General features: G+C 34.8%; 1 protein-coding gene across 4 annotated transcripts in view; it reads left to right on the top strand.

Annotated features, from left to right (window-relative positions):
* The window catches only part of NAA15 (N-alpha-acetyltransferase 15, NatA auxiliary subunit), an 83286-nt gene that overhangs the window by 45062 nt on the left and 17088 nt on the right, over window positions 1–21136 (top strand). For 3 of the 4 annotated variants that reach the window (XM_072788327.1, XM_072788326.1, XM_072788328.1), the window contains exons 8-15: window positions 145–240; window positions 391–497; window positions 2789–2861; window positions 5467–5636; window positions 7610–7762; window positions 8296–8424; window positions 9540–9753; window positions 18177–18370. In XM_072788327.1, the coding sequence (XP_072644428.1) occupies window positions 145–240; window positions 391–497; window positions 2789–2861; window positions 5467–5636; window positions 7610–7762; window positions 8296–8424; window positions 9540–9753; window positions 18177–18370 (1136 nt within the window). Of the gene's footprint in view, window positions 1–144; window positions 241–390; window positions 498–2788; window positions 2862–4539; window positions 4635–5466; window positions 5637–7609; window positions 7763–8295; window positions 8425–9539; window positions 9754–18176; window positions 18371–21136 lie in introns of those variants that run through there. The other variant, XR_012012734.1, reaches the window with a different exon arrangement.

Raw genomic sequence — 21136 nt, 5'->3', positions numbered from 1 at the left:
TGGTATATTTAGGTGGTTAGATTATAAATTTTCTTTTCACCTTCAATTTTTCTGCTTAATAAGAATTTATATATACTTTGAGAAATTTGTAATTTGCTAGAAAACACATCAAGTTATATATATAAAATTTTTCTTTGTTTGCAGCTAATATGTTAGAACGACTAAAAATTTATGAGGAGGCCTGGACTAAATATCCCAGGGGACTGGTTCCAAGAAGATTGCCATTAAACTTTTTATCTGGTGAGAGTAATTGCAAAGAAATGAAAATGATGTTAGGATTTACAGTTTGTTTCCTTGGTCTTAGATATATGAGTGTGCATATTAATATTAAAGTATACATTTTAGAGTTGTCTAGGTACATGCAAATCAACAGAATTTTTTTCTTCCAAGGTGAGAAGTTTAAAGAATGTTTGGATAAGTTTCTAAGGATGAATTTCAGCAAAGGTTGTCCACCAGTCTTCAATACTTTGCGGTCATTATACAAAGATAAAGAAAAGGTAAAGCAAAATACCATTTGTTTTCCTCTGTTTTCTTTGCTCTGCATTTGGAATAGTTGATTCTTGATTATCTGTGCACATAGTACACATTTTGTGAATCTGGTATGTTTTCCTTGTTTGCAGTCTAAATTTTAGGTTCTGTGCCTTTTACTTTTCTCATCTTTTTCTGTTTTTAGTCAAGTAACTTATTTGCTTATTTTCTCTTCTATTTCTGTTATTTACTTTGAGTCAGTTTGGTATAAAAAGTTGGTGAGGTAGTTATTTCTTCAAAATTTTTTCTAATCCTTGTCCGTGGTAAAAGAAGTAATTTTTTTTTTTTTTTAAGATTTTTTATTTTTTCATGAGAGACAGAGAGAGGGAGAGACACAGGCAGAGGGAGAAACAGGCTCCATGCAGGGAGCCCGATGTGGGACTAGATCCCAGGACTCCGGGACCACACCCTGGGCTAAAGGCAGGCACTCAACTGCTGAGCCACCAGACATCCCAGAAGTGATTTTTAAACTAAAGTTTAGCTCAGTAATCGTTCTCCTTTTTTATTTGGTAGAAAAAAATTCTGCCAGCAGAATTTGGTGTCCCAGTAAGCTAGTTAACTTGACTCTTTAGCTGTTAATGATATTCAAATTGCTTGTTAAGACGGTGTTTTAATCTTAATTCAGATTATTTTGCTTGCAAGTACAGTGACACCAAGACATGTTGGTTGGATAAAAAGAAATCAGTTACAGTGAAGGATCAGAAAGATGGGACAAATTAAGCATGGTAAACACTTTAATGTAATTAAACACTGAAGCACAGAATGTGTGCTTATTTTCCAGTCTTTGGTTGAGAGGCCCGAAATATGGGCTTCATTGATGACTTTCACTTTTTTAAATTACATAAATCACATTCATAAAATGTATTCTGTTTTCAGTTTCAGTAGCATGGGAACTTGATGCTTATGAAACAGTCTTGATTGTAGAAGCAATATATATTACGATTTTCCCCTTTATGGTTGTATCATTGAAACCAAAAATGATTTGAAGTATCTAATTTAGCTTTGAGTCTTTCCATATCATTGAGTCTTTCCATATCATTGAAACCTAAATTGATTAGAAGTATCTAATTTAGCCTTGAGTCTTTCCATAGTATTCAACTTCAGTTTTTTCTTTTGTTCTTATTTCATAAGTTTGCATAATGAAATTCTGTAATGATGATAATAAATGCAACTGATTCAAACAGGTTTGGGAAAACAAAACTCTTAGTAAACATGTAGCTCAACTTGTGGGAGCAGAAGAGAAGCGCACCAGAATAACCTAGCTGTGACCATTCAGTCCTCACAATTTTCTGAGGTAATGGAGAGAGCTGGTGTTAATCTGTTGTCGGTTAAGTTGAGGTCATTTAGGAGAGCTTCTATAGTAACAGAAATCCATTATAGATGGATTAAGTGAAGAAGGGAATTAATAAATTAAAAGTATTCACAGATCTCTTACAAAGCCAGGAGCAAGTGGTATAGTCATGACTCAGGAGAAACCAGAACCTGGACATCCACTCGTTATCCTGGATTTCAGAAATCCACCCACTCTTCTATGTTCCAGTTCACTAATGCATTCCCTTGGACTCTAAAATTGAGAGTTGATGCTTTTGTATACTTGGAATTTCTCTTTTCACATAGTTTTGAATTTGATTCCTGAAGGACAGATGTTAATTGTGGGTGTTACTTATGTGAATTGAGATAAAAGTGAACCAAGATAAATGTCATCCACAATATTACCTCTTTTAATCCAACCTTTTCCTGATTTCTAGCTCAGCTTGATGCACTATTTTCTAGCAGGGAAGGAGTTGCCACTAAGTTTTTAGTTTATATATATATATATATTTTTTAAAATAAATATTTATATATTTATTTATTTAGAGAGAGCGAGCAGATATGAGTAGGAGGAGGATAAAGGGAGAGGGACAGGCAGACTTGCCTCTGAGCATGGAGCCTGATACGGGGCTTGATCCTAGGACCCTGATATCATGACTTGAGCCAAAATCAGAAGTCGAATGCTTAACCAACTGAGCCATCCAAGCGCCCTAAAAGTTTATCTTATTAATACCTTAAAAAAAATAACCCCTTCAAAAATGTATGGTTTACTTGTTTTAAAGTTTTTATCCATAGGTTAAGAGGTTTATAAAAGGGTGTGTGCATGTGTGCACGTGTGTGCGTGTGTGAATATTGATTTAGCTAATAGTAAATAACATGTTTTTGTACAAGAGTAGTAACTGCATGTATATATTTTTTATCAAAATGTGCTTGTGTGTTTGTACTCTAGGTGGCAATCATAGAAGAATTAGTAGTAGGTTATGAAACGTCTTTAAAAAGCTGCCGGTTATTTAACCCTAATGGTAAGTGCTCACGTTTTATGTTTAAAAACATCTTGAAAATTTTAATATATTATGGAATTCTTAATCAGAAGGTCATTATTGTTCATAATTTAGACAGTAAGCCTAGTATATTTAAACTTTTTAAGGATGGAGATGCATTAATTTGCACATTGTGTGAGAATATTTGGCCAAGAAGAGAATCATATTGTCTTCTTGACAAAAAGTGTAGAATTTAAAACATCTTAAACAGTAGATCCAATCATACAGTGATCCTCCATCATTTACGTACCCTCCAACTTCAATAATTTTTAACTCGTGGGAAAACATATTTCATTGATATTCTTACCTACTTCCCTCTGTTCCCATGTTATTCTGAAGCAAGTCCCAAACATCGCATCGTTTTATCCATGACTATTTTAGTATTCTAACGATCATAACCATAATATCATCACCACACTTGAACATTAATGCTTTCTTATTGTCAAAGAAAAATCCATGCTTACTTACATTTCTAGTTATCTTAGAAATGTCATTTTTTCCCCCTCTTTGGTTTTCAAGTTTGTTTGAGTGAGGACCCATATGAAATCTATACTCTTGAGTTTGATATATCTCAACTCTCTTATAAAAAATCTATAGGTGTTCTATTTGCTCTATTTCCTGCAATTTATTTGCTTAAAATTTTGAATTTTTTTTTCTTAAGTTTTCTACAGTCTAGATTTTGCTGAATGGACTTGCATGGTGTTGCTTAACATGTTCTTCTATTCTCTGAGTTGTTACAAATTGGTAGTTGGCTGTAGAGCTGTGCTGTCTAGTATAATAACTGTTAGCCAAATGTGATTATTAAAATTTTTAAATTAAGTAAAATTAATAATTCAGTTCTTCAGTTGCAGTAGCCACATTTCAGGTGCTGCTCAATAGCTGTGTAAAGCCAGTGCCTACTACCATAATGGCCAGGGCAAATACAGAATGCTTCCATCCTTGTAGAAGCTTCTAATGGACAGGTCTAGGTAGAGGCTTAATGAGATTCACTTTTTTTTTTGTTTGTTTCTTTTTAAATACAGAGGGTGAAAAAGGTTTATTTCATGGGTGTGATGTAGTATGTTCTTACACCAGGAGGCACTTAGTGTTTGTATGTTAGCAACTGTCAGGAATTATAAGCTAGTGATAATCTGTCATTCATCTTTATTATCTTGAGAAATTTCCCTTCATCTGTTACCTGTTTATCCAGTATTTTGGTTTATATAGGAAAAGCAAGATAAATGCTGCTGCTTTCCCCTGTATCTCATACTTTTTGTTGTTGTTCTTTATCAGTTTTCAAAATAATGAATTCATTTAGTAGCATCCTTCAAAGATGCCAGAGCACATTTTAAAGGTATTATAAATTCATGGGTTTAAACATACTTGATGTTTTAAATCATTGCAGTTTCAAATGGTTCCAGCCTTCACGTAGCTTTTTTGCAGTTTGGTATGACCAGATATTCCAGTTCATCTGGTACACTGCCCATAGCAGACCTGGAATCACTTGTTTTTCCAAAGGAGCCCTGGTTCTTAGTGGGAAAGCCCAGTATGGGACCTGGGATGCTCATTGCTATTGGGTTGATCATTGTTTCTAGGTCTCAGATTAATTTTAATAATACTTTTTAGAAGGCGTTACCATGGTTTCATTGGTTAATCATCATGATGTTCCTTTGATTATCAGCATTTTCCTACATATTTTACAAATGTGGAAGAGGTTCAATGACATGCCCAAGAATATGCAGCACTTTAGTTGCAGATCTATCAGATCGGGAGTTGGTGAGTTCCACTCCTATTGTTTGTCCACTGAGCCATCCTACTTTTACTAGGATAAAAATAAGCAATCCATTGCTTTCTTTGAAAGCAAATGACAGTTCTTAGATTTTAGATATTGGTATTAAAAACTATTTTATAATGTGTGGGTTGTATATTTAACTTACACATTTTCTTGTGAGTGTATAAAAAATTAACTAAAATGTAGAGTAAGCATTTTTACTTCTGTCATTTTTGGGGTATAGTTTTTATTTGACCTAAATTATGCATCGTTGCACATCAGCATAATATTAAAATATATTAATATTATAATCACCCCAAACTCAACCACATTACAAGTATATTTATGTATAGTTTAGTACATTAGCTAGAAACCCAATTAAGCAGTCAGGCCATTTTTTTTTTTTTTAATTTCACATTAATGGAAAATCAATATTTTTGATACCTTTTTCGCCCCTCATAAATAACATCCTGATCATTACACTTTCATAGTACTAGCACAACTTGTCTACCCCCACTCCTTTCAGTTTCTTTTTTTAGGTAATTTTTAATATCTTTGATCTCATTTATCTGCCATATTTATTATATATATAAAGTTCTTACTAAATTCAAGGCATTGTGTTAGAGGTTGTAATGATACAGAACAGACAGCATGATCCCTTCCAAAGATCTTATAAATTTAAGGATGGTTTTATAACTAGATACATAAATAAATAGTTCAAACTGCTTTTCCTTATTAATAAAGATAAAGCCATTTGGAGGTGGGTACTCTCATCATATATGTAATGACTAATCTTGGCTTATTTCCTCTCCCACCCACCTCTCCCACTTTTTAAAGATGATGGAAAAGAGGAACCACCAACCACATTACTTTGGGTCCAATACTACTTGGCACAGCATTATGACAAAATTGGTCAGCCATCCATCGCTCTGGAATACATAAATACCGCTATTGAAAGTACACCTACATTGATAGAACTCTTTCTTGTGAAAGCTAAAATCTATAAGGTAAAATATTCCCCCCCTTTTTAATAAGGTAATGAGTCTTTTAAAAACTGTTTTCTATAATTTTGTAACAAAAATGATATATTTGATGGCTCGGAAAACTTGGAATAAGTGTAGAACATTTCTCAGTCTGTTTATTTTTAGATTTGTCATGGTCATGATAATTTACTCATATCTCTACATACACATACAGATATACATGCATATGATTATTCAGATATTTTGTTGTTCATATTATATATTCTTTTAAAAGAAAGATATATTAATTAATTAATTTGACTGAGAACACGCATGCACAAGCGGGGTGGGCAGGAGAGGGAGAAGCAGGCTCTCTGCTGAGCAGGGAGGCCGATGTGGGGCTCAATCCCAGGACACTGGGATCGTGACCTGACTCAAAGGCAGACACTTAACCAACTGAGCCACCCAGGCGCCCACATTCACACATACACACGTCTGGTTATTTTCTTGGTTTTAAGTAGTAAGAGTATAGATACTCAGAAGTATTTAATTTACTGTGACAGGTTTGTTTCTCTTAGCATTTGAGTATGATCATGATCAGTATCTGGTAATTTTAATGAAATGAAACTGAAGATTATATTATTGTTCTTGTCTTCTTAACTTTTTAAAAGATTTTATTTATTCATGAAAGAGAGGGAGAGGGAGAGAGCGAGAGAGGCAGAGGCATGGGCAGAGGGAGAAGCAGGCTCCATGCAGGGAGCCTGACGTGGGACTTGATCCTGGGTTTCCAGGATCACGCCCTAGGCTGAAGGCGGCGCTAAACCGCTGAGCCACCCAGGCTGCCGTCTTCTTAACTTGTTGCTGTTACTTGAGAATCTTCAATTATATGTTTTAGCATGATCTTAAAGTTGGCTCTTCTCTTTCTTAATACAAATAAAAGTTAGTAATAAAAGCTCCTTTTTAAAAAATTTTATTATTTATTTATGATAGTCACAGAGAGAGAGCGAGAGAGAGAGAGAGAGAGAGAGAGACACGGGCAGAGGGAGAAGCAGGCTCCATGCACCGGGAGCCCGACGTGGGATTCAATCCCGGGTCTCCAGGATCGCGCCCTGGGCCAAAGGCAGGCGCTAAACTGCTGCGCCACCCAGGGATCCCAGTAATAAAAGCTCTTAGGGAAGAGATTGTGAACTTAAAATTTATTTACCAAAAAAGGGATGCCTGGGTGGCTCAGCGGTTGAGCATCTGCCTTCAGCTCAGGGGTTGATTCTGCGGTCCCAGGATCGAGTCCCACATCGGGCTCCCTGCATGGAGCCTGCTTCTCCCTCTGCCTGTGTCTCTGTGTCTCTCATGAATAAATAAATAAGATCTTTAAAAAAAATTTATTTACCAAAAAATAATGAAATTAAGTGTTGTTTTAAAAGCACTTTAAAAAGCCAGGTTGTGCTCATAGTTTTGTGGCTTTGACAAAATGGACCAATAATGTAAATTAGAATATTTACATTATTAGAGCCTTGTGGAATGTCCAGTAATAAGGAGTAATGTTTCCGTGGTTCCTTTAGGGTAGAAATTTGGCCATACTTTTGCCCTTTTTAAAAAAAAAATTTTTTTTTCGATGTTGAATAATTTTTTTAGATGAGTGTTCTTTTATGTTGACAGAATTTCTCTTATGCTCAGACATGATGCATTCTATGAACTTTGTTATTCTGACTTAAAGATTTTGCTTATCATTTATTCTTGAATTCAGCCATTGTTTTTGAGTATTCATATGTGCCAGACACTGATACAAGCAGTGAAGTCTAACAGTAAACAGTATTATTAAAACAGTTCTTTACTGTCAGCCTATGTTCTACATGCCCAGAAAAGTATTAAAATATATGCATCTACATTGATTAGGGTCTTAAGATCAGTCAGAAGAATACCTTTTTTTCCATTTGTGTTTTAGGTATTTATCAATAGGTAACTAATTACCTGCATAGTAAAATTAGCATACTGACTGGTTTATTTTGCTTTTCTATAAGCATGCTGGTAATATTAAAGAAGCTGCAAGGTGGATGGATGAAGCGCAGGCCTTGGACACAGCAGACAGATTTATCAATTCCAAGTGTGCAAAGTACATGCTAAAAGCCAATCTGATAAAAGAGGCTGAAGAAATGTGCTCGAAATTTACAAGGGTTTGTACAGCTCGTAATCTTACAAATAAACAGTTTATACTTGTATACATTGCTTGTTTTTTCAGAATTTGTTTCTAGCAATTTTAGTATCAAAATGGGATTTTAATTAAATTGCCTTATCAGGAAGAAACTGAAATCAGTATCAGTATAAAACATAATTTTATTTTTAGTAGTTTGTATGATGGGTTTTTAAACTGATTTATATCAATGTATGTTTATATGAATTTTTTTAAGGGGGAACTAATGTTAATTTACTACATGCTGTGTGCTAGTTCTATTTCTTATGTTACTCTCCAACCCCAGTTATATAGATCTTTTGATTATTTACAAAGGAACTTTTTTTAGTGATTAGAAATATAATTCTAATTTCTTACACATAATAGCATTTCTCTCTCACTCTAAAAATAGTTAAAGAGATAGAAATTGATTTTGAAAGAATTCGAATCGATTGACCATATTTTCCTTTTTAAATTCTATGGTAAAATGGTTTATTTGATAAGAAATGGTCTTGAATGTATGTAATTTTCATATAGGAAGGAACATCAGCGGTAGAGAATTTGAATGAAATGCAGTGCATGTGGTTCCAGACAGAATGTGCCCAGGCTTATAAGGCAATGAATAAATTTGGTGAAGCACTTAAGAAATGTCATGAGATTGAGAGAGTAAGTACCATATATGTATGAGTTTCTCATTTTATTGTTATATGTTGAAGGTTTTGGACAATTACTGTCTTTTCCTTTCTTTATAATTCACAGTAAGTAACTTCTAAATATTAGTGCTCACATTTTTTTCAGTTTTTTGATAGAAATGTTATAGACTACATTTTCAGCAGACTTGCCCATTGTCTGCTTTTCAGCAAGAATTCATGTAAAAAACTTGATGGAAAGTTTGTATCTTGGCTATGTTTTTATTGACTTTTGAATGTTTCTTTCAAATTGTTGTTGCATCTTCAGTAATACAAAGCTCATTAAGTTACCCTAGAAAGCTGTGTGGTATGGGGTTGATTGGTGATGCAATATACCCTTGATAATCATAAACTACAAGGTTTGAATCCTTTATTACAGTATTTCTGTAGCCTATGTAATTCCTCATTTTCTGATACTTTCTTTTTTTTTTATTTTTTTTTTTCCTGATACTTTCATCTTAAGTCCTCTTTTGATTCATTTCTGTCACTAGTGGTTGGCTTTCCTTTTCTGTGTTTTTCACAGATAAAGATAATTTATATATTCATGCTGTTATGCTGTTCTCTTATCAAGTCGAGAACCCCAGAGCTTAGTTAAAGTGTGTTAGGTTCTGGTTGCTTGACTTACATGCTAATTATTTCTCTCCCACATAACATTGTGTAGGACTAAGATTTATATTTTCAGAAAAATTACCAAATACTACATACAGTATTTGCATGTCATTCTGAATATAAAAACTGAATTTTAATGTGTAAATGTACTGTATCATGTATACTAATAAATTATGTTTTGATTTGTTATGCTAGCTTTATTTAAGTATGATTAAGGAAGGAATAAATATATATGTTTAAAAATCATGTGTTTCTTTTTCATTCACCAAATAATTCAGTCCTCGGTGAATATACTGTGCTAAGGAATAGCCAATTGTATTTGCTTATTTGCAAAATATTGATACTGGGTGATTGTAATTTTTAATGTTTTTTTACTTTACTAATTTTTAATGTGTAGGAAACAAGTAATTCCAAGACTTTGATTTCTGTAGTTTTCTTTGACATTGTTATACTTCAGTATAATAAAAAAGATAATTTTGTTAGCATTTTATAGAAATCACTGATGACCAGTTTGACTTTCATACTTACTGTATGAGGAAGATTACCCTTAGATCATATGTGGACTTATTAAAACTAGAAGATGTACTTCGACAGCATCCATTTTACTTCAAAGCAGCACGAATTGCTATAGAGATCTATTTGAAGCTTCATGACAACCCCCTTACAGATGAGAATAAAGAACATGAAGCTGATACAGGTATAATATCCAAAGATTTCTTTTTGTTTGCTATGGTGTATATATGTGTATTTGTATTTTTGGGTAACAGATTTTTCTTGAGCTTTTTAGTAAGCACCTTATGGGAAGATGTTTAATACATGCTTAGAAAATGGTGATGGACATTTTGTGGATTTCTCTAAGCAATAAAAGAAAAATACTGTTTATGCTTTCAAAAGTTAAGTAAGAATTTAATTTGTAACTGATTGTTAGCTTTTTAGGAAGTTGAATTCCATGAGTTTAACATTTAACATCTGGTTTACACAGTACTATAAATTGCTAACTGTATCATTAGTGTCGGCACTCTACTTTATTATTGGTTGTCAGTGTATCTAGTTATTCTTCTTTGTAATATTTATAATTTAGTGAAAGGTCAGTGTCGCTTGAACATTAAAAGCCAGCTTGGAATTAAACTAGTAAAATTGCTAAGTGATTTATCATTTGGCCAGTTTCTAAAGTGCTGTTTTTATACCATGATGCCAGATAGACATCCTTAGATAATTATTTGGAAAAGGATCTCAGAATAAAAATGATCAGGCATGTAGAAGGATATAAATTAATTATACTCCTAAATATTTTGTGAGCTATTCATGGCAAAAATGTAACATGAGGTGGGGCAGAAAAAAGTGTAACAGTAACATACTCAGTCCTGAGCTTATTCCTCTTCTGAAGTTATGGTTGGTTGTTTTCTGTATCCTTCCTGATAAAGACCTTTGGATTCTTTTGTTAATTTTTATTAAAATTTAAAATCACACATTGAAACCCCTGTATAGATTTTACTTGATCCTCTACCTGTGGTTGCCTCTTCAACTAGAGAGAAAATGCCAGTAAGAATCTACAAAACAATTTAACACTGAGAGCTGTGATCCTCTGGCTTCTTTTATCTTTTTGTTCACTCCATTCCTCCTGCCTTTCACCTCTTCAAATTATACAAATAATGTACAATTTATGTACATTTGTATACAAATTATGTACATGTGTATATTTGAACTCTAATTGTACAAAATTAATTCAGAAGTACACTAGCAATTGTAAAAATCCCCTTTCACTATTCTCCCACCCATAGATAATCTTCTTTCAAGGGTTATCCCTATAAAAGGTTCAGTGTCCTTTGTACACAATTACATATTCCAGTTTTATGTGTACGTAAACTCCACACACATTTTAGGGAAGTTCTTTGAAGTTGTTTGGTTTTCATTTGTTTTATTTTTTTAGCCCTATAAATTAGTGATATTTTTTATTTTTTTAGCCCTATAAATTAGTGATATTATCTCCAGTATTCTGCAACTTAGACTTGTTTTTTCATAGTTTTGCTCCACGTCTGGACATAACTTCTTACAATCATTAGTTTTTTTATTTTATTATTTTTATTTTTATTTTTTTAATATATATATTTTTAAAAATATATATATATTTTAAGATTTTATTTATTTACTCACGGGACACACACACACACACACACACACACACGCACAGGCAGAGACACAGGCAGAAGGAGAAGCAGGCTCCATGCAGGGAGCCTGATGTGCGACTCGATCCTGGGTCTCCAGGATCAGGCCCTGGACTGAAGGCAGATACTCAACCGCTGAGCCACCTGGGCTGCCCTTATCAGTTGTTTTAAAAGCTATGTAGGAACCTATGTGGGTCCCCCCCCACCACCACCATTGCAATACTATAGTAAATGTCCTTGTATAACATTTTACACTTGTTTACTTACCGTGGATCATAAGAAGTGGAAATTACTGGGTTAAAGAGTATGAGAATTTGAAATAGTGTCAAAATTGTCTTCCTTAAAATGTTTGTCAGTTTTTATTGCCACACACACTATATTGAGCTTATCTTTTACTTTATTGCTAATGTAGAAAATTATCCATCCTTTATGTTTTTGTTATTTTGAGGAAAATAACTGATTTATAATTCCTAGACTTTTTAAAGAATGTATGTATGTATGTCTTTATTTATAAAGGAGAGAGAGAACACGCCCATCTTGGAGGTGGGGCAGAGGGAGAGAAAGTCCCAGGCGGGCTCTGGTCTGAGTGTGGAGCTTGATATAGGGCTCAATCTCACAACTCTAAGATCATGACCCCAGCCGAAACCAAGAATCAGACACTCACCCGACGACCCCGCAGGCACTCTTCATCTGGAGTTAATTGTTTATATAAAGATGTGAAGTAGAAGGCAGCTTATTACCCTTAAATAGGCTGCTGATTCCTCAGCAGTATTTGTTGATAGGTTGTCATATTCCCCACTAATTTAAAATACCACCTCGAAGGGTGACTGGTTGGCTCAGTCTGTGGAAGATGTGACTCTTGATCTTGGTATTGTGAGTTTGAGCCCCATATTGGGTATAGAGATTACCTAAAAATAAAATCTTTTTTAAAAAAATGCCACCTTTATCATGAACTAAACTGTGAAATACAATGTAGTGGGTTGTGGGTATGGTATCTGGTTCTAACATCAGAACTTACTGTAAAGACATTAATACTGGGCAGCCCCTGTGGCACAGCAGTTTAGCGCCGCCTGGCGTGATCCTGGAGACCCTGGATCGAGTCCCATGTCAGGCTCTCTGCATGGAGCCTGCTTCTCCCTCTGCCTGTGTCTCTGCCTCTCTCTCTCTCTCTCTCTGCATCTCTATGAATAAATAAAATCTTTTAAAAAAAAAAGACATTAATACTGTGGTTATTGACATCAGTATACAGGTTTATGTTCTTATGATCTCTTTGTCTCTCTTTATAACTGTCTTTAGAATTTTCTTCTGAGGCAGCCCGGGTGACCCAGCAGTTTAGCGCTGCTTTCAGCCCAGGGCCTGATCCTGGAGACCCAGGATCGAGTCCCACATCAGGCTCCCTGCATGGAGCCTGCTTCTCCCTCTGCCTGTGTCTCTGACCCACTCTCTGTCTCTCTCTCTCCCCCTCTGTGTCTCTCATGAATAAATAAATAAAATCTTAAAAAAAAAAGAATTTTCTTCTGTATGAACTTGCTTTTATATTTGAACTATAGAATTAGCTTGTCTGTCAGAAACTTTCTTTTGGAATTTTTAATTTGAAATGATTTAAGATCCAGATTACCATTTGGGGTGGGGATATCTTAAATAATCTTGAATCTTTGCATGCTAGAATGCACTGTATCTTCTATTTATGTTTTAGTGAAATTGTCATATAACTTTGGTGAGTTTACAACCAAAACTCTACATGTCTTTTTTTTTCCCATTTCGGTATTCTAAATGTATATTAATAGTTTTTGTCAAGTTGGTATCTGTTGAACTCTGATTCTAGGTTTAGTAGTTTTTTCAGTTGATTTTAAAAATTTTTTCTATGTAAGCTGTTAACATTAATCTGTAAACATTAGTAGTTTTTGTATACCTCTCTTTTCCATGCCTTACTGCATTGATATGGGTTGCTAAAATTGCTAATTAATGGGAACAGTAGCATGATTGCTGCCTTTTTTATCTTTAAACATAATGTTTCTAATGGTCCACCATAAAGCTTACTATTTGTAGTAAATATCTGGTAGTTATCCTTTGGTTGAGAAGTTATTTTTTGCTCCTGTTTTTATCTTTTCAGTAAACTTTAAAAGTCTTTATGTGACCAGATTTTTTAAATTTTGCCTTCTTATGTGAATGTTGATTTCGCTGTATAGTCTAGGTTTAGATGTTACTGTCTATGTATACACATATATGAATGCACACACATACATATACATAGTTTTTTTTTTAAAGACTTTATTTATTCATAGAGACACACGGGGGTGGGCAGAGACACAGGCAGAGGGAGAAGCAGGCACCATGCAGAGAGCCTGACATGGGACTAGATCCAGGGTCTTCCAGGATCATGGCTGCAGGTGGCACTAAACCGCTGCGCCACCGGGGCTGCCCAGTTTTTTGTTTTTTGTTTTTTGTTTTTTTAAGATAGTGCAACATTCTAGCATAGTAGAATTCTCTGAAGCAAAAATTTGGAGTCTCTATTATATTCACACAGATAATAGGTAATTCTGGTAAAGTTGAGACAGTGCTTATCCAGGTGTAACTCGTGTTACATTAAGTGAAACAAAATTCAAACTCTTAATTTCTGTGTTAATATCTAATGTGGTTATTCCTTTCTCTATTTTTGTATGGCAACTCTATTGTTATGAACTAGGTGAGTCCTTTCAAGGCAGTAGCAGATAATATAAAATAGAGTTACAAAATAGCAAGTGGACCAGATCTGTACTGCAGTTTGATTTGATGAATAAAGTTTTACTGGGACATAACTGAGCCCATTTGTTTATGTATTGTTATGGCTAATTTTATGCTGTAGTAGCTGAGTTTAGTTAGCACCAGAGACCCATGGCTTACAAAACTGAAAATATTTAGTATTTGGCCCATTATAGAAAAAGATTGTTGACTCATGGTATAACATAGTGGAAAGAAAGAGCCTAGACTATGGAATCAGAGTTAGGTGGATTTAAATCCTTGTCCTCCCTTTTATTATTACTCTTGAGTTAATATTTTTCCTCTGAAAACCTCAGTTTTCTCATATGTTAAATAACACTATACTGTAACCCATGAGATTATTGAAGATATTAAATAAAATGTGTGCATGGTATCTAGTGTGTAGTAAGGATATAAGTGGTAACAGTTATTTTACAAGTCCTTAAAAGGCTATAATTTTTGTGGTTATTCATTTATAAATGTCTTGTATTTCCAGAATGTAATTTTTGGTCCTTGTTTGAAATTTTCTTTTTTAGTAGCAAGGGCTTTTTTACTAGGAAGAGAGAGAAGCAGGTGTGTATTTGTTTTTGATGGTTGTTATCTATTATCAATAGACACATAATAAATTTCCCTAAATTTAGCAGTTTAACTATTTCTATAGTTTAGGAATTTAGAAGCATCTAGGTTGTTCCAGCTCAGGGTCTTTAATAAAGTTGTAAAGGTGTTGGCTGGCGTGCCTGGGTAGCTCAGTTGGTTAAGCTTCTGCCTTTGGCTCGGGTCATGATACCAGGCTCCTGAGATGGAGCCCCACATTGGGCTCCCTGCTCAGCGGAGAGCCTACTTCTCTCTCTCCCCTTTGTGTGTGTGTGTGTGTGTGTGCGCGTGCGCACGTGAGTGCACGCGCTCATTCTCTCACTTTCAAACTCTCAAAAAAAGAAAAAAGATGTTGGGTGAGGCTGTAATCATCTGAAAGCTTAACTAGGGCTAGAAGATCCATTTCCCAGATGGCTCACTCACATGGCTTTTGTAAAGGTGGCTTTAATTCATTAGTTTCTCTATAGTGTTTCTTCAGTTCCTCAAGACTATAGTAGCTAGCCATGAAAGCAAGGAAGAAGCCACACGCTTCCAAAGTTCTGTTCTCTTGACATAACACTCCATCACTACCTTCATGTTCTGTCTTTGTAGAAGTGAGTCACCAAGTATAACCTATATTTGAGAGAAGAATCAAACAATTTGTAGACATATTTTTAACTGCCAAGTTCTGTATTCTGGACACAAAATTATTTACATTATTCTTACATGCAAAATACACTTGCCCCTTCCAAGGCCTTCAAAAGTCTCATTCCATTACAGCATTAGCTCAGAGTCCAGAATGTTATATTTAAATGAGGTTCTAGTGCTGATGAGGTCTTGAGTATGGTTCTTTAGTATAGCTAGTATAGCTCTTCAAGTATAGTTCTGTGCGTAAGTACATGTCCAATATAAATTGATTGCAGAGGAATAGAGTACCATTGTCAATATTCTTGTTCAAAAGGGGAGTGGTGAGGGGGAAATGGGAGGTACACAGGATTCATGTCAGTTCTCAAGTCTAGTTAGGTTTAGGATAGCAGTTGTTTGTTGATTAGGACTCACAATGTAGGATTAATTCTCTAATGGTTCCTGGGTCTTATCCCTGGGTCCTTGGTTCTACCTTTTGCATCATATTTCCTTGTTCTTAAAAGTTAGCATTTGTGTGGCGCCTGGCCAGCTCAATTGGAAGAGCTTGCAACTCTTGTTATAGGGGTTGTGGGTTCAAGCCCCATGTTGGGTGTAGAGATTACTTAAGTTATTTTTTAAAAAGTTAGCATTTTTTGCATCTGAGTAGTTTTTCAGTCTGCTTCCAAAATTTAGGGGTGTCTTTAAAATATTTTTATAAATTTATTTTTTATTGGTGTTCAATTTGCCAACATATAGGATAACACCCAGTGCTCATCAAGTGCCCCCCTCAGTGGCTGTCACCCAGTCACCCCCTCCCCCCCCCCGCCCAGCCCCCCCCTTCTACCACCCCTAGTTCGTTTCCCAGAGTTTGGAGTCTCTCATGTTCTGTCTCCCTCCCTGATATTTCCCACTCATTTTTACTCCTTTCTAGGGGTGTCTTTTATATTATCTCTGTTCCTTTTAATCTAAATGGACAGTCCGTTTGGACTAAACTATTGCTGTTTCTGCCCATAGAGTTCTCTTAAAACCTTTATGGATCTTTTGTAAATCTTATTGGAAGCTACATGCGCAAATATCTTTGTTACGTAGAGCTTTTGCTGAAAGGACAACGTGCTTGAGTTTCTTAGAAGCTCTGTTTGAAAGAATCTGTGAATCACACTCTTAAAATTTTTAAGAGAAGAGAACCTTTGGGTGACTAATAACTGAGGCACCATCTTTTCTGAGTTCTGAGTCTTAAAAAATTTAAAGCCAAACTCTGTTTTCTTGTTGACATATTTTTTTGGCAGTTCTCTGAATTTGATCTTTGCTCAGCAGCCCTTCTGAAGAGGCTGAGAATTTTGAGAACTGAGAATTTTGAGAATGGAATTCTTGTTCCATTTGTTTCTTTCTCTTGCGTTTTTATTGTAAGCTGCAAGAGGAATCAGGTGCTACCTTAACTACCCCCTTTTTTTCGGCCTGAATCCCTCAAAGCTAGATCACCCAGTTCATTTGATACATTTTATAATATTATTAAATGCATATTATTAAACTTTCTGTCTCTATATGACTATCACATGTTTCATTTGCAGCCTCTTCAAAATCTAGATTCTATTAAATAGTCTGAGATCCTTTGAGCTTTCATTAATCCTTTTTTCCAAATCTTTCTACCATTTGCCATGCTCTAGAACCAAAGTCAGTCCTACATTTTAGATTTTTATTGCAGCAGCACTCCACTTCCAGGTACCAAAATCTGCCTTGGTTATCTATTGCTGTATAACAGATTGCTTACACATAGCTTTAAATAACAAAAATGTATTACCTCAGAGTTACTATGGGCCAAGAACTCAGAAGCCACTTAGCTTTGCTATATGATTTTGAAAGATGTAGAGTCTCTCAGGAGATTGAAGTCAAGACGGCAGCCAGAGCGTCTGAATTGTTGGAGTTGGAGAATCTGCTTCCAAGATGGCTTACTCTCATGGCCGGGGGCCTTTTTTTTGGCCACATGGGTCTTTCCATAAGGTTATTTGTGTATCTTCACAGCATGAGGCTGGTTTCTTCTAAGTGGTGGTCCAGGAGAAAGCAAGGAGGAATCTACCATACTTTTATGTTCTGATCTTGGATGTCATGTGCTTTGATTTCTAGTATATTCCATTCGTTGGAAGTGGGTTAAATATAGCCCACAATTAAGGGAAGGGGAAATAGGCTCTACCTTTTGAAGGAAAGAGTTTATGGGCATATTTGAAAATTAACACCGTGGTATATTTTAGAATGACCTTTTTCATTTCTTAGTATCAATAAGTATTATCTAAATAAATACCAGTTGCACATGTAACTTTCAGATTTATTGCTTGAAAACTAAACAATATAGGTTTTTCACTTTATTATTGCGTGCTAGTGATTTTCAGTCTTTGTTTTGAGACATTCCATGATTTATACCACAAGAGCTGTTAATTTTCAATGTCAGACCTTTAATTTACCATATAGTTATTTATTATTCTATAACAAATATTTGAATATTTTCTGTATACCAGTAGGCACTGAGAATACAAAGATTTAGGAGTAAAACTGAGTCTCTTCCACCAAGGAATTCACTGTCTGAAAGGAGAACATGTATAAACAAAAAGTATTGTGACAAGCAAAATATATGTTGTAGTGGCAGCACCAAGTAGAGAATGAATAATTGATGAGTTTAAAGAGGCATAACTAAGAAAGAACAGAGTCTACAGCCATAGAAATATGAAACAGCATGTTACATTTCTAGAATTTCAAGTATAATATTGCTGGAGGAACTTGTATACTTTTATGCTTTGCTATGGTTGCGGCACCAGGTCTCCATCTGTTTTCAAAAAATTTTTTTGAAGAGATCAGAGTGTTCTCTATCATATGTGGAACCATTAAATGTCTAGGTACACATAGGAACATGAACATGCGTAACATGTAATATTTTTTATGAGAGTTTTAATGGAAATATTAAGTTAGTGATTTATCATTACTAACCTGATTAATGTGGTTTTAATTAATTAACACATGTTGCCTACAGCAAACATGTCTGACAAAGAGCTAAAGAAGCTACGAAATAAACAAAGAAGAGCTCAAAAGAAAGCCCAGATAGAAGAAGAGAAAAAAAATGCAGAAAAAGAAAAGCAGCAGAGAAATCAGAAAAAGAAAAAGGATGATGATGATGAAGAAATCGGAGGTCCAAAAGAAGAACTTATCCCTGAGAAACTGGCCAAGGTACTTAATAATAGTGTTTAGCACAATTGAGTGAAATTTCATGACCAGCTGTTGTCATTTTATGCTTATTCAATTTGATTATAGATTTTAGAACGAAGAATCATTTTAATTTTTTGTCTATTTTCTTTCTTTTTTCCCGTATCATATTTCACATTTAAAACTTGGAATATTAAAAAACAAAAACAAAACCTTGGAATGTTGCTCCGGATCCAAAGTAGTGTAATATGGTATAGTGGAAAGTTTAGGCTTTTGAGTCATTCTGATCTGGGTCTGCATATTGGCACTTACACTTTACTTTGTGTCTTGGACACTTTGTCTAACCTCTCTGATGGTTGTCTCATGTATAAAATGGGACTAGGAAAAAAAATCTCCACTAGTCAGGGGTGTTAGGATTAAAGGAACTATATGTGCAAAGAATGTAGCTATCTGTTGTAAGTGGCAACATGCAACTTTTTATATCTAGGCCAAATAGAACTTATTAAAAAGTGAGTGTATATGTATATCTCTCACTCATTTGTCAGTTTATTTATTGGACTTTGCCATTTGAACCTAATTTCCTTAAAGTCCCTATATATTTTCCCCTAAATCAAAATCATATCTGCCATTTTTAACCATTAAGCTGAAACCAAAGTATTCATTGTCACATGAATATTTTGATTAGTAACATACCCTTATGCACTTTTCTTCTGGCTCTTGGTGTCAGCTTCTCCGTGTGAAAATAATTGCATAATATATCATGTTAAAGCAGTAAATAGAGTAAGCACATTGCCCTAGAGTTCAGTATTAGCCCGAGTAGTAACTAAAAAATCAAAATCAACCACCTTATAACTAGGAAAAATTATAATACCTAATAAGTAGAGTTGGAAAATAGTTTTAACATAGAGAAGGTGGATAGTAATAGCTCTTAGCAGTATTGCTATTTAAGAACCGTAGGGGGAAAAAAAAAGAACCATAGAGAAATCTAGCTTGGATTTCAAAGGATATATTGACATCTTTTCACAAACAATTGTATAACTTCTACAAACAAGGATACTACCTTTTTATTGTTGGGAGTTTATTGAAGGAATATACAGAATAGTGAGGAAGCACAGAAAATTGACCTCATGGAGAATTGCAGAGTTATTCAGGTATAATATAAACTTTAAGGGCCTTCCATCTTTAAGCTTCAGCTTTTTTTATTACTACCACTTTTACCACTGTCACTGACTGCCACCATCATTCTGTCTGCATGCTTTCTTTATAGCCCATGACTTTTCTTAATGACTTTTTTTCTTTGTAATCTTACATATCTTCCATTATACTTCTTAAAGAGAGGATCTATTTGGATTGTTTAGTCACCCTCTAATAGAGGTACTTACCCACAGAGCAGAATTCTTATACCAGGCCTCCTTATAGACTGTTGGATTTTCCTTGTGTCCAGCTTATCATGGCTGCTTTTGGGCCAGATGTCAAGTTATAGTCTAGATATTTATAGCTAGAGGTTTGTAGAGTCTCAGAAGAAAATAATGCCTACAGAAATGCTCTTTATTTGGAAAGAGCCCAGTGGAAGGGATGGACTTTCATAGGCTGCTGTTAAATATATATTATTCTTAAATATATACTATTCTTACCTGTTATGCACATAGCACACTTCTCTTCCTAGGAAAACTGCCACCAGCATGCCCACTTCTAATATAGTGTCCACACTTGTATCTCCAGTATAGTGGCAGTGCTTGATTACACCAAGCCATCATAATAAGGTATGGCATTGTAGGGTATATTAAGAGCTGCCTGCCAAGTCTGGATTTACAGTTTCCAGATTGTGATGTTTTGTGATTCTGTATTTTATCATTCTTCATGTTATAAGTGGTATATTTAGTGTCACCAGTTCAGGATTTTATATATATAATATAAAAGCACTATTAAGTTAGCAGTAATTCCAGTTAAAAAAGGAAAATAGGAAGAGGTTTAGTTTAGCGAGTTTAATATTCAGTTAACTGATCATAAACCTGAAGTCTTTATTTCTCCAAACTTACCATGAAGCAGTAATTGGTATCTATGATTTCCCTCTTGTACCATCCATCCTATGCTTCTCCTTGCCTCCAGGTAGTATTCATCTCAGCTGGATTATTTCCTTCTGTGCACACATAGTTCCTCCTTATCAGTGCGTCCTTAGTATTCTGTCTGTATAGTGTTGAATAGTTGTAAAACTTTTTGTTGCTATGCTGGGAGTATAGGGAGATGTATTCCTATACAACATATGTAATGCAGATTAGACTGCACATTATTAGTTTATAAATTTAAAAGTTACATATGATCAAAACTGCTCTTTGCAGATCTCTTATATTGCTCATCCACACAGTACAGCCCCATTCTACATCTCTTTAAATTTAAGTAAATTCAAATCTTCATTACTGGTTGTAATTTTGTTCTGAGAGACAGAGATGAGTATGCATAATTCTGGCAATTTCATATAGTACTCCACTCAGTGAACACAGGACCCCAACTGAGTATAAGATGGAGGAAGTATGACTCCCAGTAGGTTAGACTATGTCAGTTCCTGTATGCCTCTCCCAGCAGGAACGTTTTGCTATAATGATTATCATTTTGGTACTTAATATAGTTTCCATGCAAATACTGGTAAATACTCATTTTTATACATCTGTCTTTACAACTTTAGGGATTTTTCAAGGGTAGTTTTTATGATACTCTTTTTTTCTTGATCTTAAGCATTGATTTTAGAACTCATCCCTGTTGATACACTTTTAACCCTCAACTTCATTATGT

The sequence above is a fragment of the Canis lupus genome, chromosome 20 (assembly GCF_048164855.1).
Source record: "Canis lupus baileyi chromosome 20, mCanLup2.hap1, whole genome shotgun sequence".
Taxonomy (NCBI): domain Eukaryota; kingdom Metazoa; phylum Chordata; class Mammalia; order Carnivora; family Canidae; genus Canis; species Canis lupus.
This window is presented reverse-complemented; position numbering and strand designations above follow the sequence as displayed.